At 47.1% G+C, this 17225-nt stretch overlaps 1 protein-coding gene across 1 annotated transcript; it reads left to right on the top strand.

The window, feature by feature from the left end:
• Positions 1–450: 450 nt before the first annotated feature.
• Positions 451–14969, top strand: Txndc15 (thioredoxin domain containing 15). The gene is made up of 5 exons (XM_051172489.1): positions 451–517; positions 4784–5265; positions 9003–9166; positions 13388–13518; positions 14715–14969. Exons 1-5 carry the CDS (start codon positions 451–453, stop codon positions 14909–14911), a joined length of 1041 nt encoding a protein of 346 aa, XP_051028446.1. The 3' UTR covers positions 14912–14969.
• The last annotated feature ends 2256 nt before the right edge of the window (positions 14970–17225 follow it).

The following is a 17225-nucleotide window of genomic DNA, read 5'->3' on the forward strand; positions in this document are numbered from 1 at the left end:
CAGTGTTAAAACCTATTAACCAATTAAACCTGACTTGCCATATGTAGCAAATTACAGGCTGTTCAGTCACAAGATACAAACATGTGCACATATATACGTGTGTGTAAGGTTAGGTGAAATTCAAACTTAACTGGACTTATCCTCTGTCTGGCAACACAAGCTTGTGTAGCATGGTGAAGCAATACATCAGAGGACCTGCGACTTTCAGAGGCTTCCAGCACAGGTCGCACAGGACTGGCCAAACCCGACCGCCCGACTCCAAGATGGCGTCTGCAGCGGCCGCCAGGAGTCAAGATGGCGGCGCGCGACCGCGCCTGCGCTTTTAGCTCTCCTCCTCGTAACCTCGCTGGGGCGGGGGCGCGACTCCTGTTGCCGAGCGAGCGAGCGAGCGAGCGAGCTGCGGTTGTCTTTTACCGCAGTGCCTGTCGCCGCAGCTCCCTGTTGCGAACCATGCAACTCCTCTGCTGGTGGCAAGTACTGCTGTGGGTGCTGGGCCTTCCGGCCCGCGGCCTGGAGGGTGAGTGCGGACCCGGCCGGACGAGGGCGGCTGCGTGGGGCGACGCGCTGCCACCGGGACCCGGCCGCGGGCGGTGCGGGGCTGCGCGGAGCGGCGGAGGCCCAGCCTGCTCTGGCCGGCCCTTCAGCGGGCCTGACAGGAGGGAGTGTTGGAGCTTGCAGAGACATAGCCTTTTGTGATGAGCACGCTATTATTCGCCGCCGCCGTCATAACACACAGCTGACTTTTTGTTGTGGCCCTATTAGACTCCTGCAGGTCTGAGTGATGCGCGACATCATGTCTCAGGGCAGTGCTTTTGTCAGCCCCGGGAGGCAGCTCTCATAAATACCTTGGTTTCCCTGCCTGGAGGTGAGGAGGCTCAGAGGAGATAAATAATTTTCCGGTTCGCACTTCCTAGTAAATATCAGAGCCTGAAGTCTCTCGGACTTCAGAGGTCGCGCTGCAGTTTTCCCTGCTGGGCCACTTTTTGAAGGTGGCCACTCTTGCTCAGTAGGTATCTGTATGAAGCAAAGGCCAGAAAACTAACAGCAGATTCTGGGGTCCGTGCGTCTGGGGTCCCCTGTGTAGCCAAAGTGGTGAGCAGAGAGGAAGGGCTTAGTTCATAGCTCTTTTTATACACTTTTTTTTTTATACACTTTTCTTTTTCTTTGTTATTTATTTATTTTTTGACACAGGGTTTCTCTGTGTAGCCTGGCTGCCTTGGAACTCTGTAGACCAAGCTGACCGGTCTCCATTTACACCAAAAATATTTTTTTTTTGTTGTTGTTGCTATTATTCGTTTTGAGACAGTCCAGATTGGCCCCAGTTTGGTGATCCTCCTGCCTGCCTAGTGCTGGGATTACAGACTTCATAGTTCCCACGTGTGGATGCCTAACCTGAAACTGAAGTTCAGAACCCAAGTAAATCCTCTGTCAACGTTATGCAGCCCAGGGTTGAGGGCCGGTTGGATCAGCCCGTACCTGTCAGAGCCCATGTCTAGAATTTGGTATTTTCATTCCATTTAATAACTGGCCTTAAAAGTGAAAAGGATGTATGGAGCAATGGGCTCTGTAGGCTTCTTCCTGACAAAGAAGGCATTAGAACAAGGAGAGAGCCTGGCATGGTGGCTCACGCCTTTAATCCCAGCCTGCTCTGCAAAGCTAGTCCAAGACAGCCAAGGCCACATAGTGAAACCTTGTCTTGAAAAAACATAAAGACAAAACAAAAACCAAAACTAACAAACAAAAAGAACAAGGAGAGAGTGGGTCAGCGCTCTGGATCTCCTGGCTCCCTCCCCCAGGGCTCTTTACAGGCTTGCTGTGTTCTTCACCAGAAAGCAACAATACTGGGAAACTGCTCCCTATGGCCTGTGCAGCTGCCTTAAGGTTCCAGGTAGTTTCTGCTGCAGCACCCGTGAAATATGTACGTTGTGCCTGCGTTTCCCTCTGCCATTCCTAGTCTTCGAGTTGTTTAACATGGCTTTAAAAGCCAAATCTGGTGGCAGCACTGCATAGGTGGAGGCAAAGGATCACAAGGTCAAAGCCAGCCTCTGCTATACAAGACTCTGTAACAAACAAAGGAAACAAAACAGTATCAGGTTTAGTTTCTCTGTATTCAATGCACACATCTATAGTTCCTCACTAAATACTCAGATTTTCCAGGGTTGACAGTTGACCTATGGTTGGACATAAAGGAACCTCCACCAGCTGGTTCCTTCTCCAGGTGGCTGAAATACAAGGCTTCCCCCAGCCCTCCCCCCAGCAGATATTACTGACAGATTAGCATCTGCATTGGGGGTGTGTCCCAGGGTGCCTAAGAATGGAATGAGATCCAAGGTCCTATACTAGACTTTACTAGGGAGTCAGCAGATTTTTATTTATTTATTTATTTATTTGAGGGCTGTCTCACGATGTAGCCCATACTAGTTTGAAGTCACAGAAAGACCCCTGCCTCAGACTCCCTATGACTGGGATTACAGGTGTGATCTGGCACATCCAGCTCACTATCAGAGCCTTCCCATGAATCTTATGCATTGTACTGTTGTGCACAGGGAAGTGTCAGACAAACTAGAGGGGGGGCCTCTCCTGCCATCCTATCTGGAGAGCAAGGCAGGCATCACATGGACACAATTTATCAAGTGAATTGTAAGGGTAGAAAGCACATCAAGGAAAGCCCAGGACATAAATGGGTACCATCTGGAGACTGCTTACCCTGGTCTAAAGGTTAGGATAGATGACCTTATAGAGGTGAAATTTAGTGCATCTATCTGAAGGGTACTGAATTTGCCTGGAGATGAAGTGGTGGGGCAGAGGACATTCTTAGGCGGGAAACCATCCTCAAGAATGGTCCCAGGTAGGTTGGAGACACATGGGAGGGACCAGGGATCAGACAGCATAGAAGTTAACTCACACAGGGCAGGCAGGGGAAGTCACTGAAAGAGTTTTAAACTGGGAAAAGCAAGAACAGGTTTGACCAACATCTAGTTCCACTCTGACTGCAAAGAGGACCAGCTTTATGGAGGAGAGACCTGGAGACCAGGAGGTGAGTACAGCATCTTACAGCAGGAGGCTGCTGCAGCCTGGAGTGTGCAGTGTTAGCATCTTACAGCAGGAGGCGGCTGCAGCCTGGAGTGTGCAGTGTTAGCATCTTACAGCAGGAGGCGGCTGCAGCCTGGAGTGTGCAGTGTTAGCATCTTACAGCAGGAGGCTGCTGCAGCCTGGAGTGTGCAGTGTTAGCATCTTACAGCAGGAGGCTGCTGCAGCCTGGAGTGTGCAGTGTTAGCATCTTACAACGGGAGGCTGCTGCAGCCTGGAGTGTGCAGTGTTAGCATCTTACAGCAGGAGGCTGCTGCAGCCTGGAGTGTGCAGTGTTAGCATCTTACAGCAGGAGGTGGCTGCAGCCTGGAGTGTGCAGTGTTGGCATCTTACAGCGGGAGGCTGCTGCAGCCTGGAGTGTGCAGTGTTAGTATCTTACAGCGGGAGGCTGCTGCAGCCTGGAGTGTGCAGTGTTAGCATCTTACAGCAGGAGGCTGCTGCAGCCTGGAGTGTGCAGTGTTAACATCTTACAGCAGGAGGCTGCTGCAGCCTGGAGTGTGCAGTGTTAGCATCTTACAGCAGGAGGCTGCTGCAGCCTGGAGTGTGCAGTGTTAGCATCTTACAGCGGGAGGCTGCTGCAGCCTGGAGTGTGCAGTGTTAGCATCTTACAGCAGGAGGCTGCTGCAGCCTGGAGTGTGCAGTGTTAGCATCTTACAGCAGGAGGCAGCTGCAGCCTGGAGTGTGCAGTGTTAGTATCTTACAGCGGGAGGCTGCTGCAGCCTGGAGTGTGCAGTGTTAGCATCTTACAGCGGGAGGCTGCTGCAGCCTGGAGTGTGCAGTGTCAATGGAGTCAGGGAAAGTGGATGGACTGAGGTCGTGTTTATGGGGAATGGAAGTTGGCCATGGTAACTCTACACACTTTGAACTGTAAGCGCAGCATCCATCACTGCAGCTTTCACAAGCTAGGATCGAGTACACCTTTGCTCATTGCATGTCACAGCACCTCTGCAGAGTTTGGCACATTGGTGGCACTTTCTCATTGTCACACAAGCACCCTGAGGACTGCCCTTAGGAAGGGCAGGTTTGCAGCCGCCTCTGCCCCAGCCTGTCTTGGACTTTGCTTGTTAGGCTCCCTTGCACAGAAGGCATTTTGGAGAAACCTGTAGCTGGCAGAGAGCTTCCTGAAGAAAGCTGACTCCCAAGAAATTTCCTTGAAACTAGTGATAGATAATTTTCATTTTATATGTGGCTCAAGCTAATCTGTTTGTTAGGCTAAATAAGCAGTCTCCTCTACCCTCTTGACAAGGTCTCACTATGTAGCCTTGTCTGGTCTAGAACTCTCTATGTAGACCAGGCTGGCCTTGAACTTACAAGATCTGCCTACCTTTGCTCCCCAAGTACTGGGTTTAGAGATGTGGGCCATCATTATTATTTTTTTAGTGTCTCTATTACCTTTTCTTAGCTGGTTGTTTGCACTGCAGAGGATTTTGTTGTTTTTCTTTTAAATTGTGCTTCATGTGGTAAAGCACATATCACAGGTTTCTGGTGTGTTCTGTGTTTGCCTTTTTACTTGGTATCTATTAATACAGGAGCCCTGCCTATGGTCTCCAGAACCGGAGAAGGTCGGTGGCTCTCTGATAGTAAAATGGAAACTTTTTTTCCTTTCAGAGTAGGTCTCGTATTGAAAGATAATTAAGTCTTTGGGGTTCATTTGCTTCCAAGTCAAATATGACAATATGATGCCCTGCTCTAGTTGCAGAGGACAGTGGTCTATCGTGGCGGGAGGAGCAGCCTGGCCCTGCTCTCCAGGTTGGAGCTGTGTACCTGCACGAAGAGGAGGCTGCTCAGGGCCATCTGGGCCAGGCGAGGGCGTCGGAGCCCACCGAAGCCTCTCTGGGCCTGGGTCCCCGCGGAGATCCCATGGTGGTGCTGTCCGTGATTCCTGGGGCAACTGAGGACCCACAGAGCCCCGAGGCCCGCGATGGCACCTGCAGTGCACGGGGAGAGGAGGACCGGCGCTGCGGCCGAGAGAACCTTTTCGGACTGCAGGGTGCGGGCGGCTTCTCAGACCGGGAAGAGGAATACTACTCTGAGCCTGGAGTGGCTGAGGCTGAGCCTGTTGCCACTGAGGATGCCAATAGCACCGACAGCCTCAAGTCCCCCAAGGTGAACTGCGAGGAGAGAAATGTGACCGGGCTAGAAAATTTCACTCTGAAGATTTTAAACATGTCCCAGGTAGGAAGCATATCTGTCTGTCTGTCTGTCTCTGTGCCTGTCTCTAACTCTGTCTTTCACGTCAAACTCACCCTATGACTTAATACTCGGGTACTCATCAACTCTCAAATGTATACTGCCCAGGCTGGTCTCCACCACCTGGACTCAGGTGGGCGTGAGGAGAGCGCTGCTCAGCCTCATGGCTGTCACTCTGAGTGAGGACGGTGTTGAATGACTGCACTGTGCAGCCAGCTGTTGCTCTGTTTTGACAGGTCCCCTGTATACCAGGTTGACTTTGAATTTACTGTATAGCAAAGGATAACCTACGATCTTAAACTTGGATTCTTCTGCCTCTACCTCTGGAGTGCTGGGGTCACAGGGCTGCACCACCATGTTTAATATTTACGAGGTGCTGGGGCCTGAACCCAGGGTTTTGTCTATGTAAACACTCTCTCAGCTGAAGTGTGTTCCATCCCTACTGTCTCAAAAGAAAAGCTGTTTAGGCGATCATAAGCTAGTAATTCTTTTTTTTCTCTTTTTTCTTTTTTTGGTTTTTCGAGACAGGGTTTCTCTGTGTAGCCTTGGCCGTCCTAGACTCACTTTGTAGACCAGGCTGGCCTCGAACTCACAGCGATCCGCCTGCCTCTGCCTCCCAAGTGCTGGGATTGAAGGCGTGCGCCACCACACCCGGCTTAAGATAGTAATTCTTGTACTAATCTTACCACCAATGCTCACGGAAAACATCCAGCTGGACAGATAGGTATTTGGGATCAGAATCACAGCAATTTTCTTTTCTAGAGCTGAGACGAGCTCAGTGATAGAACACTTAACTAGCATGTATCCATAATGGCCCTGGCTTCAACACTGAATACCACCAAAAAATAAATGTTTTCAAAAAGTCTGAATGAGGGGCTAGAGAGATGGCTCAGCAGTGAAGAGAGCGTACTGCTCTTCTAGAGAACCCAAGTGATTGGATGGCTCACAATCGCATGTAACTCTAGCTCCAGGCAATACAGTGCCCTCTTCTGGCCTCTTTGAGTACCTGCACTCAGGTGCATATGCCCACATTCAGATATACACAATGATTAAGAAAATAATAAAGCCGGGCGTGGTGGCGCACGCCTTTAATCCCAGCACTCGGGAGGCAGAGGCAGGTGGATCGCTATGAGTTCGAGGCCAGCCTGGTCTACAAAGTGAGTCAAGGATGGCCAAGGCTACACAGAGAAACTCTGTCTCGAAAACCAAAAAAAAAAAAAAAAAAAAAAAAAAAGAAAATAATAAAAATAGTGGTGCGCATGCCTTTAATCCCAGCACCCAGGAGGCAGAGGCAGGTGGATCTCTGTGAGTTCGAGGCCAGCCTGGTCTACAAAGTGAGTCTAGGACAGCCAAGTCTACACAGAGAGACCCTGTCTCGAAAAACAAAAACAACAAAAAAACCCAAAAAATTAAAAAAAAAAATCTTTTTTTTTTTAAATGAAAAGAAAATCTTTTTTTTTTTTTTTTTTTTTTTGAGACAGAGTTTCTCTGTGTGTAACTTTGGCTGTCCTGGACTCACTTTTGTAGACCAGGCTGGCCTCGAACTCACAGCGATCTGCCTGCCTCTGCCTCCCGAGTGCTGGGATTAAAGGCGTGCGCCACCACGCCCAGCAAGAAAAAAGAATCTGAATGATAAAACTACAGTTTGATATTTATACTGGAAGATGTGTTACAGTGACGAAGCTTCTTTTCTCTCTAAAGAATGTTGAGTCTCGGGGCTGGAGAGATGGCTCAGCAGTTAAGAGCACTGACTATTCTTCCAGAGGACCCGGGTTCAATAGTTCAATTGCCAATAACGACATAACAACTCACAGCTGTCTTTAGCTCCAAGAGCAGAACCCTCACACAAACAAACATGCAGGCTAAACACTGAATGCACATAAAATAAAAATAAATAAAATATTAAAAAATATAGAAAATTAGCATTGTTTAAAAAAGAAAAACAAAGAATGTGAGTCCAGTTTTTGTTCTGCAGTGAGTGAGACCATTGTCCGAAAACCCAGATCCTTAGATAAATGATTCCTCGAGGGGATCCTAGAATACTGCACTGCAGTTTCTGTAGATGGTTCAGACGGGCAGGGCGCAGTTGGCCTGCGTACAATCACAATGAGCTAGCTGGCGATGAACCTATAAGATGTAAATGCAGGTTTATTGGAAGAAGCATGGGAGGGGCCGGGAAGGGGAGAGGGCAGGGAGGTAGGAAAAGGACAAGGGCAGCAAAAGGAGCCAGTGAAGCCAAAATGTCTGGCTTCTGTAGTGAGTCTCTGGGAGGGGAAGCCCCACCCCTAGGTAGAGGGCAGGCCATGCCAGCCACACCCTGCAGCAGGACCTAATGGATGTGTTATCTTTTTCTTACTGTAACAAAATACCTGAGGTGATCAAAAGTTAAAAAGAAAGAAAGCTTATTTTGGTTCCCCATTACTTGGCTCCATTGCTTTTGGGCCTGTGGTGAGGCAGCACACTATGGTGGGAGCACATGTTGGAAAACTACCTCACCTCCTGGTGACTGGAAGGTAAAAAGGGAACGAAGAGATCAGTTTGTGGTGGTGCACACCTTTAATCCCAGCACTGGGGAAAAAGAGGCAGGTAGATAGATCTTTATGAGTTTGAAATCAGCCTGGTCTCTATAGTGGATTCCAAGTCAGTCAGAGCTACACAGTGAGACCCTGTGAAGGAAACAAAAAGAGGTCAAGGTTGCAGTCTTCTTCAAAGGCATGCCCCAGGAGCTGGAGAGATGCCTCAGAGGTTAAGAGCACTGGCTTCTTGCAGAGGACCAGGGTTCAAGTCTTAGCACCCACGTGGCAGCTTACAACCATCTGCAGCTGTGGTTCCAGGGGCTCTGATGCCCTCTTCTGGCCCCACAAATACCAGGCTCACCCATGGTGCACAGACAGCAGCACCCATGATGCACAAACATACATCAGAAGACTCATGAAGACCAACCAAGGCGTGCTCCAATGACCTATGGCTTCCCACCAGAGCTTACTTTCTAATGTTGGAACTGCTTTCCAATAGCACCACAGGCTGAAAAATAAGTATCCACTAAATGTCTCTGGCTCAGCAGTTACAGAGAGCCAGCTGCTACCCCAGAGGACCTGGGTTCTGTTCCAAACACCCATGTTTGGCATCTCACAACTGCCTGTAATTCCAGCTCCAGGGGATCTGATACTCTCCTCTGGATTCCATGGGCATCAGCATGCACATTTACATACAAACATGCATACGTACTCACAAACACATAAATAAAAATAATGATCTAAACCATAGCATTTGAGATGTACAATTCAGTGGCCCGGGCACGGTGGTCTGTGTGTGCTGTAACTACTTAGTATTTGAATTGAGAAAACCCTGAAGTGGCTTTGGGAAAGCTGAGAGATAAGTGTGCTTCAGCATTTGTAGTGCTTTTCTACTGACTCGTGTCTGGTTCCAAATCCTGATGATGGATAGGGGTGTCAATTGCCGCCCTCTGTCTGCACATTTGCTGCTCATTCACTGGAGTCAGCGTGGCGTTCTCTTTCTTGGATCCTTTCAGAAACATATACATGTGTTGTTGTTGTTTTGTTCTGCTTGAGACAGGGTCTCTCTGTGTATCTCTGAGAGCCCTGGAACTTCCTACATAGACCAGGCTGGCCTTGAACCTAAAGCGCTCCTTCCTGTTTTCCTCGCCTAGCCCGCACATGTACATTGAATGCTGACTTTAACTATTGTCCCTTTCATTGCAGGACCTCATGGACTTTCTAAACCCAAACGGTAGTGACTGTACACTGGTCCTCTTCTACACACCGTGGTGCCGGTTTTCCGCCAGCCTGGCTCCTCATTTTAACTCTCTGCCTCGGGCTTTTCCAACCCTCGGCTTTTTGGCTCTGGATGCGTCTCAGCACAGCAGGTATCCTTTGGTGGGGTGTGGCTTGTCCTTTCAGCAAAAGCTCATGGTAATGTGGGCCCTTGTTGGCTGAGCTACAAGATGAGAAGGTCAGTGGGCTTTGAAAAAGGATAGAAAAGAATGGCAGGAGTGAATGGTGCTGGTGGTCCGGCTCCTCTGGAAGCTGGTGGTACCTCTGATGAGAAATAGCCCTGTTCTGTGTGTAGTGGACCTAAGAGTGGAAATGATGGCACTTGAGCCAGGGCCATGGCCAGAGGACCTTGGATGGTCTAGACCAGATCAACAGCTCAAGTGGTTCTGTGGTAGGGCGGGCGTCTCTTTGTGACAACAGCCTACAGTGAGGTTTTTTTGTTTTTTTGGTCATCTTTTTAAAGTATTTTTATTTATTTACTTTAAACTTATGTTTATGGGTGTTTTGGCTGCATGCTGGCTGTGGGCTACATGTGCATGGAGGTCAGACAAGGATGCTGGATCCCCTGGAACTAGACTTATGTGAGCCACCATGTGGGTGCAGAGAGTCAAACTCAGGTCCTCTGGAAGAGCAGCCATGCTCTTTCTCTCCTTTTTTTTTTTTTTTTTTTTTTTTAAGTTATTGTTGTTTGTTTTTTGAAACAATGTTTCTCTGTGTAACCTTGGCTGTCCTGGATTTGCATTTTTGTAGACCAAACTAGTCTCAGACAACGATCCACCTGCTTCTGCCTCCCAAGTGCTGGGATTAAAGGTATGTGCCACCACACCCGCCTGCAGCCCATGCTCTTGACTACCGAGCCATCTTTTTTTGTTGTTTTTTTGTTTTTTTGAGACAGGATCTCTCTGTGTTAGCCTTGGCTGTCGACCAGGATAGCCTCAAACTCACAGAAATCTGCCTGCCTCTGCCTCCTGAGTGCTGGGATTAAAGGCGTGCACCACCATGCCCTGCTGAGCCATCTTAATGCCTCTTTTTTTAATCTTAAAACAATTTCAGGAGGCAGAGGTAGGCTGATCACTGTGAGTTCAAGGCCAGCCTGGTCTACAAAGCAAGTCCAGGACAGCCAGGGCTACACAGAGAAATCCTGTCTTAAAAAACAAAAACAAAAACAAAACAAAACAAAAAATACCAAAAACCAAAATGTTAAAAATATTATATCTGTCTTTGTCCATGTGCACATGTGTGTGGGTGCATGCAGAAGCTGGAAAGGGGCATCGGTCCCTGGAGCTAGAGTTACAGGAGATGGTGAGCACCAGACATGGGCGCTGGGAACCAAACCCTGGTTCTCTTTAAGTTCAGCATGCATAATGAATTACTGAGCCATTGCCCCAGCACTTTTATTTTCTTCTCTTTTTCTTTCCTTGTCTTTTCTTTTCCTTCCTTCTTTCCTTTCTTTCTTTTTTTCAAGACAGGGTTTCTCTATATAGCTTGGCTGTCCTGGAACTCACTCTGTAGACCAGGCTGGCCTCGAACTCAGAGATCCGCCTGCCTCTGCCTCCCAAGTGCTGGGATTAAAGGTGTGCACCACCTCTGCCTGGCTGTCTTCTCTTTCTTTACTTTTCCATTTATTTTTTGAGGCAGAGGCTCATTCTGTACCCAAGACTGAGCTTCCTCAGCCTCAGCCTTCTGAGCACTAAGGCTACAGGTATGAGCCACCACACTTATGTTTACTCTTGCATGCATATTACAAGTTTATTAATGTCATAATTACGTACTTACTATTTTAATAAACAAATGTATCCCTTTATAGTGACATTATCCTTGTTTTATACTCTTTTTATTTGTTTACAGGGCCTTTTAATCTTTTCTTTCTTGGGCAGAATAGTGGATTTGCTCTGTTACCCAGTAGTGAGGAGAAGTACAATTGTAGGTTGTTCATCACCATGCCTGGCTTGTCTTTTATCTTTATTTTTTACATGTATGTATGTATGTATGTATGTATGTATGTATGTATGTATATAGTGTGTGTGTGTGCGTGCTTTCGCTGTTTACAAAGAAAGAAATTGTCCTTCACGTTAGTAATTATCACTTTTTAAAGATTTACCTTTTTTTTTTTTTAACTTATGGTGTATTAGTCAGGGTTCTCTAGGGGAACAGAGTTGATAGAACGAGTCTATATATTAAACAGGGATTTATTAGAGTGGCTTACAGGCTGTCGTCCAGCTAGTCCAACAATGGCTGTCTTCCTATGGAAAGGCCAAGAATACGATAGTTGTTCAGTCTATAAGGATAGATGTCCCAGTTGGTCTCCAGTCTATACTGGAATCCCAACTATCAGTGAAGGGATGCCTCCCAAGCAGGATGGATGAGCTTGCCAGCTGGAGTGAGGGCAAGCAGGCGATGAGCAAACCTCCTCTTCTACATTCTTTTATGTAGGATGCTGCCAGTAAGTGTGGCCCAGATTTAGGGTGGGTCTTCTCACTTCAAATGATCCAATCAGGGAAATACCCCACAAGTGTGCTCAGCTGCCCAGGTTTTAGCCCATTCCAGATGTGGCCCGGTTGACAAGAGTAACCATCACGTGAGTGTCTGCATGTGTGTGGAGGCAGAAGAGAGGGTCAAAATCCTTGGAGCTGATTACAGGCAGCTGTGACCTGCCCCAAGGTCCTCTAGGAGAGCAATATGTGCTCTTAACTACCGACCACCTTTTCAGCCCTAATGTAGTATGTTGAATTCTAGTCTTACTGGGGCATTTCCTAATACATACCCTAGCTCCCAAAGAATTGACACAGAGACCTACATGTATTAGTAAGCTCTAATTCACTAAGCTGGGCAGATGCTCATTTATTCTAACCAGTCTATGCTGGGTCTTGGCTATTTCCGAACCATGTGCCCTGTTACCTCTCCTCTAGTCTCACCTTGGCCTTCAGCTCTCTCTCTCTCTTCTCATGGAGACCCCTTCTCCACCTCTCCTTCCTCCTCCTCCCTCTTCTTTCTCTTTTTCTTTCTTCCTGTCTTCCTCTGACCCTGTGACTGGGCACAGAAGTCCTGCCTCCTGTCCTCTCTGCCTAGTTATTGGCTAATCAGCTTCTTTATTAACCAATCAGAGATAATTGGGGAGCAGCCTTTACACAACATTGATACAGGAGTTTCTTTGTTTTCTTTGTCTTTTTTTCAAGACAGGGTTTCTCTGTGTAGCCTTGGCTGTCCCTGGACTCAATTTGTAGACCAGGCTGGGCTCAAACTCACAGAGATCCGCCTGCCTCTGCCTCCCCAAGTGCTTTGAGTAAAGGCGTGAGCCACTTGGCCTGGCTAGAAGATTCTTCATAGAAATGACAATAGCCACGTCGGGACTGCAACCTGACCTCAGGGCACCAAAATCAGCATCTGACTACACAGTGCACAGGCCCCACCCCCAACATTAGTAACTCCTCTGTCTGCGTCAGGGAACTATGAGCATGGCCTGGCCTACAGGCAGCAATGCTGGTCAAGCTCAAAAGCATGCACTGTGCCCTGGGTTTTAGGTCCAGACTTCTTCCCTGTGCTCCCTTCCCAAAGGCTTTTGGCGTCCGCCTTGCTGCCTTCCTTTGCCACCATGGAGACCTTACACCTCGATTGTGGAGGACAGTCTTTCATGGGTTTGACTCATGTGCCAATGTCTGAACAACAAAAGTGGCATTGCTCACCCGACATTGCTTGCTTAGTGATGAGAGAAACTGTGAGATTAAATAATTTCCCCAAAGGTCATGGCTGGTTCTGTTGTCAAAACACCACCAGAACCTGGACTGGTCACATGAAGGCAAAACACGTCTGCAGGCTGGCTCTTCCAAGTCCTTCCTCCCTAGTGACGCTTCTGGTCTGTTGATGGAGTCATGGATTCCTTTGCACCAATTTGCCAAAGAATTGCTTACTTCCTGTATGCTGATCTTTTCTGAAGGAAGGATGGCCATTCTGAAGTTTGAAGGTTTTTTTTTTTGTTTTGTTTTGTTTTTTTCTGTCAAGAAAATTGACACGCTGTGCTTTATCTGTGAATTAGAATTTTCTGGTCTGTGTTGTTTTGACATTTGGAATTTAAATAGTGGAATCATTGGGTCATGGCTGGAACCATGTCCTAATGGTAAGTGACTTGGATTGCAGAGCAGGAATGCCCAACTGTGACCTGTAAGGAACAAACCAAAAGTCAGGAGTTGGAGTTGGACTGTCAGAAACCATAGGTCACACCAACTTTTCACTGATTTCCACCTATTCTCAGAGGCGGCCATATGAGAAAGCATGTTGTTGAACTTCCTAACTTAACTGCCTTCTTCCTCTTGCAGCCTTTCTACCAGATTTGGCACTGTAGCTGTCCCCAACATTTTGCTATTTCAAGGAGCTAAACCAATGGCGAGGTTCAATCACACAGACCGAACTCTGGAAACACTGAAGGTCTTCATTTTCAATCAGACAGGTTTGTAGAAATAACTTCCCCGGAGGGAGGAAGTGTTTTGTTTGTTTGTTTTGTTTCTGTTTTCTGAGACAGGGTTGCTCTGTATAGCCTTGGCTGGCCTGGAGCTCACAGAGCTTTGTGTTAGTAGTAGCACCCAGTGTATCTGATTGAGTCTGCTGTTGCAGCTATGTGTTTGTGGGAGTTAGCTGAGTTGTTGGGTGTGGTTATTTTTTGTGTGTTTTCATTGTGTAATGCTTCATTTATTTGTTCACTTGCAGAAGTTGGTTTTTGTTTTGAGACAGGGTTTCTCTGTGTAGCCCTGACTATCCTAGAACTCACTCTGTAGATCAGGCTGGCCTCAAACTCATAGACCGCCTGCCTCTGCCTTCCCGGTGCTGGGACTAAAGGTGTGAGCCCCACCTCCTTGCCAGAAGTTGTTTTAATGCCTTAGTGTTTGCCAAAGCTTATTGTTTGTTTCTCATAAAAGTTTCAGTGTGGTGTGTTGGAGAAATGTCTTCCTTTGGAAACTCCATTTCTTTAAAGCCTTATCACTTTGACTGTGAGCAGCCCGCTTCTCTCTAAGGCACACTTCCTAGAAATAGGTGTAGACAGGAGCACGCCACCGTGCACATTGTACCCAGTTTTCTTTTGACACCAAAGAGCAAAGATTCTTGTTATCTATCTCTGGTTATCTCAGGTTAGAGGTGAGAGTATCGCAGGGTGCTGGGAATTCTGAGCCCTGTGCTGGATCCCTGGCTGGTGTGGGGAGAGAAGGCCATTGTGTTGAGGGCTCGTAGATGAACTGTAGGCGATCACTGACGCCGCGGTGTGTAACTGTTCTTACAGTTCTTGTAGTAACTTATTGGAAGGCATCTTGATAACCTCTGGAAACTGTTGAGAGTTGCCTTATTTTGTTGAACTTTGGTCTTAGGAGAACAAAAGGCAACTCTAATAGGACATTGACTAGAAAAGCTCCGAGGAGTCACAGACATTCTGGAGCTTTAGCTGTGACAAGCTGGAAGGAATCCTGGTCCTTTGATGTGGTGGGAGGAAAGGCAAGTTACAAATTACACTGACACGCAGGTGAAACCCCTCCAAGACAGGCTGGAGGTGGTGCTTATTCTAGGGCTGCCTGTCATGTTACATGCCGCGCCGTGCTCCAGACACGCCTCGGGTGTGCTTTCTCTCTGATTTGAAACAATTGATTTCTCTTTCAGGTATAGAGGCCAAGAAAAACGTGGTGGTAACACAAGCTGACCACATGGGCCCTCTCCCCAGCACGTTGATAAAGACCGTGGATTGGTTGCTTGTATTTTCCTTATTCTTTTTAATTAGTTTTATTATGTATGCTACCATCCGGACTGAGAGCATTCGGTGGCTGATTCCCGGACAAGAGCAGGAGCACGCAGAGTAGGGGGTGGACGACAGTGCTTCGAAGAGGGACCAGTATCACAGCCGCAGGACTTTCTCCACTGAGGTGCCTACCTGCAACAGAAGTCAGATTCAGGAATCATGTTTTTGTTGAACTACTGAAATGCTGAAGAGATTACATAAAAATGGGTTTTTACTATGACATCAACAGATGCAAAAGTGTTCTCTAGAACTGACTGTTCTTGCTTTGAGTACTTGAACATAATGGGTTTTTCTTGTAGTGTCACTAAGCAGGAAGAGTGTGGTATGGGTAAGCGTGGGCCTGTAAGTAGCACCTGATGAAAAATAAAAAGTCACGTGCCCCTTATTTTGTTATACCTGCTTTCGATGAAAGAATTCAGAGTGGCTTCACTTGTTTCTAGAAATGACAGATGTTAGGAAAAATAAACATTCTAATTAAAACATGTTTCTTCTTGTAAAATAAGACAAAACAAAACAAAAAAGAAAGCATGTTAGTCTTGTGCTAGAGCATAGACTTTAATTAGTTATGTAATCAGCACACATTATCTGAACCCTAAACCTCTGAGCACTGGGCTAGGTTGAGATCCAAAGGAAATATAAAACACTGTTCTTGCCTGAAGGTTGAGTTTGGTCTAGTTTAGGACACATTTAGGAAAGAGACAACTTGAGCCACCAAAATGGCTTAGCAGATAAAAGTGCTTGTCACCGGATGTGAAGACCTGAGTTCCAATCCTATGTTCCACATGCTGAGAAGAGAGAACTGGGCCCTAAAAGTTACCTTCTGACCTGTACGCCACAGCACACGCCCATGTGCACTTACAGAAAGTCACCTTCTGACCTGTACATCACAGCACACGCCCATGTGCACTTACAGAAAGCTACCTTCTGACCTGTACACCACAGCAGTGCCCCCCCCAAACACTTAGAAAAATATAATACTTTAAAGAGACAACATAATTCATGCAAACCTCTTGAAAAGCTGCTCTTTCACTTCAGACCTGAGCTACCTAATGATAAATCACGCTCTGTGTTTTGAGACAGGGTCTCCTTATTCAGACTTGGCTGGCCTGGAACTCAACTATGTAGGCAAAGCTGGCCTCCAACTCAGGCACTCTCCTTCCTCTGCCATTGTGCCTGGCTTGTTAAGTGACTGCTACCATAGTTGCCTCCAGTGATTTAGACGTGACATCAGCACTCACAGAGCCTCTGCTGAAGTGTGATGTCTCTTGCCGAGGCCCTAGCAGCCTTCTCTTGCTCCTTATGACTGGATTGACTATGAGATGCCATGGTTTCACATGGTGACGCTAAGGTGGGAAAATGATGTGCCACTACTTTGTTAACACTCCTACTGATCCATTTTCCTAGTCTTTCTCTCCCTCCTCCTCTTCCGGTGTGTAGCCCAGCCTGCCCTCAAACCTCAGATCCTCCTGCCTGCCCTTCTGAATGCTGAGGTTCCAAATGAGCTGCCACATGCCCTAGAGGGGTCCTCACTTTAACATACAAATAATCATAAACATTCGGTGTAAATACTAGAAATGAGACTTAATTCTACCCTTGGTAGCTCATCCTTAGGCATGAGCCTAAAAGAAACCCATGCTGTTACCCACGTTACTTTTAAGTCAGTGCTGCCAGACCAGCGCCCTCAGACTGCCTGGAGTTTTACTTTGACAGATTGTTTCATCATGTCAGTTGGCCAAAAGAAGTCTAAAATTTAGGCTACTTTGAGGTATTATTATTATTATTAATTATTATTATTGTTATTGTTATTATTATTATTATTTTGATTTTTTGAGACAGGGTTTCTCTTGTAGCCTTGGCTGTCCGGGACTCCCTTTGTAGACCAGGCTGGATTCGAACTCAGATCCACCTGCTTCTGCCTCCCTGAGTGCTTGGATTATAGGCATGCACCACCGGGTACCTCTATACCCCAGGTTTTTAACTTTTTAAAAAAATATTTATTTATTATTTAAATGGTATTCTGCCCACACGTGTGCCTGCCCACCACAAGAAGGCACCAGATCTCATTACAGGTGGTTGTAAGCCACCATGTGGTTTCTGGGAATTGAACTCAGGACCTTTGGAAGAGCAGGTGGTGCTCTTAACCTCTGAGCCATCTCTCCAGCCCCTACCCCAGGTTTTTAAAGAGTGAATTTTGTTGTCAATTCCATCGCAAGAAAAAAAATGGCAAAAGAATACAGATCAATATATACACTTATGGCATATAAAAGAATACATCTCAATGCCAGAGAGGCAATTTCTTTAGTTCCAGCCCATCCTCGGGTCCCTCGGGGATGGGGTGGTGCACCTGTGCACATGTCACAGTCAAGGTGCAGGGA

The sequence above is a fragment of the Acomys russatus genome, chromosome 3, assembly GCF_903995435.1.
Source record: "Acomys russatus chromosome 3, mAcoRus1.1, whole genome shotgun sequence".
Classification (NCBI taxonomy): domain Eukaryota; kingdom Metazoa; phylum Chordata; class Mammalia; order Rodentia; family Muridae; genus Acomys; species Acomys russatus.

Bases quoted from the DNA above. Each gene is read 5' to 3' on its own strand.
- Txndc15 (XM_051172489.1), top strand. From the start codon at position 451: ATGCAACTCCTCTGCTGGTGGCAAGTACTGCTGTGGGTGCTGGGCCTT. The intron at 518-4,783 runs GTGAGTGCGGAC...GCCCTGCTCTAG, and splicing joins TCCGGCCCGCGGCCTGGAGG to TTGCAGAGGACAGTGGTCTA. The intron at 13,519-14,714 runs GTTTGTAGAAAT...TTTCTCTTTCAG, and splicing joins CTTCATTTTCAATCAGACAG to GTATAGAGGCCAAGAAAAAC.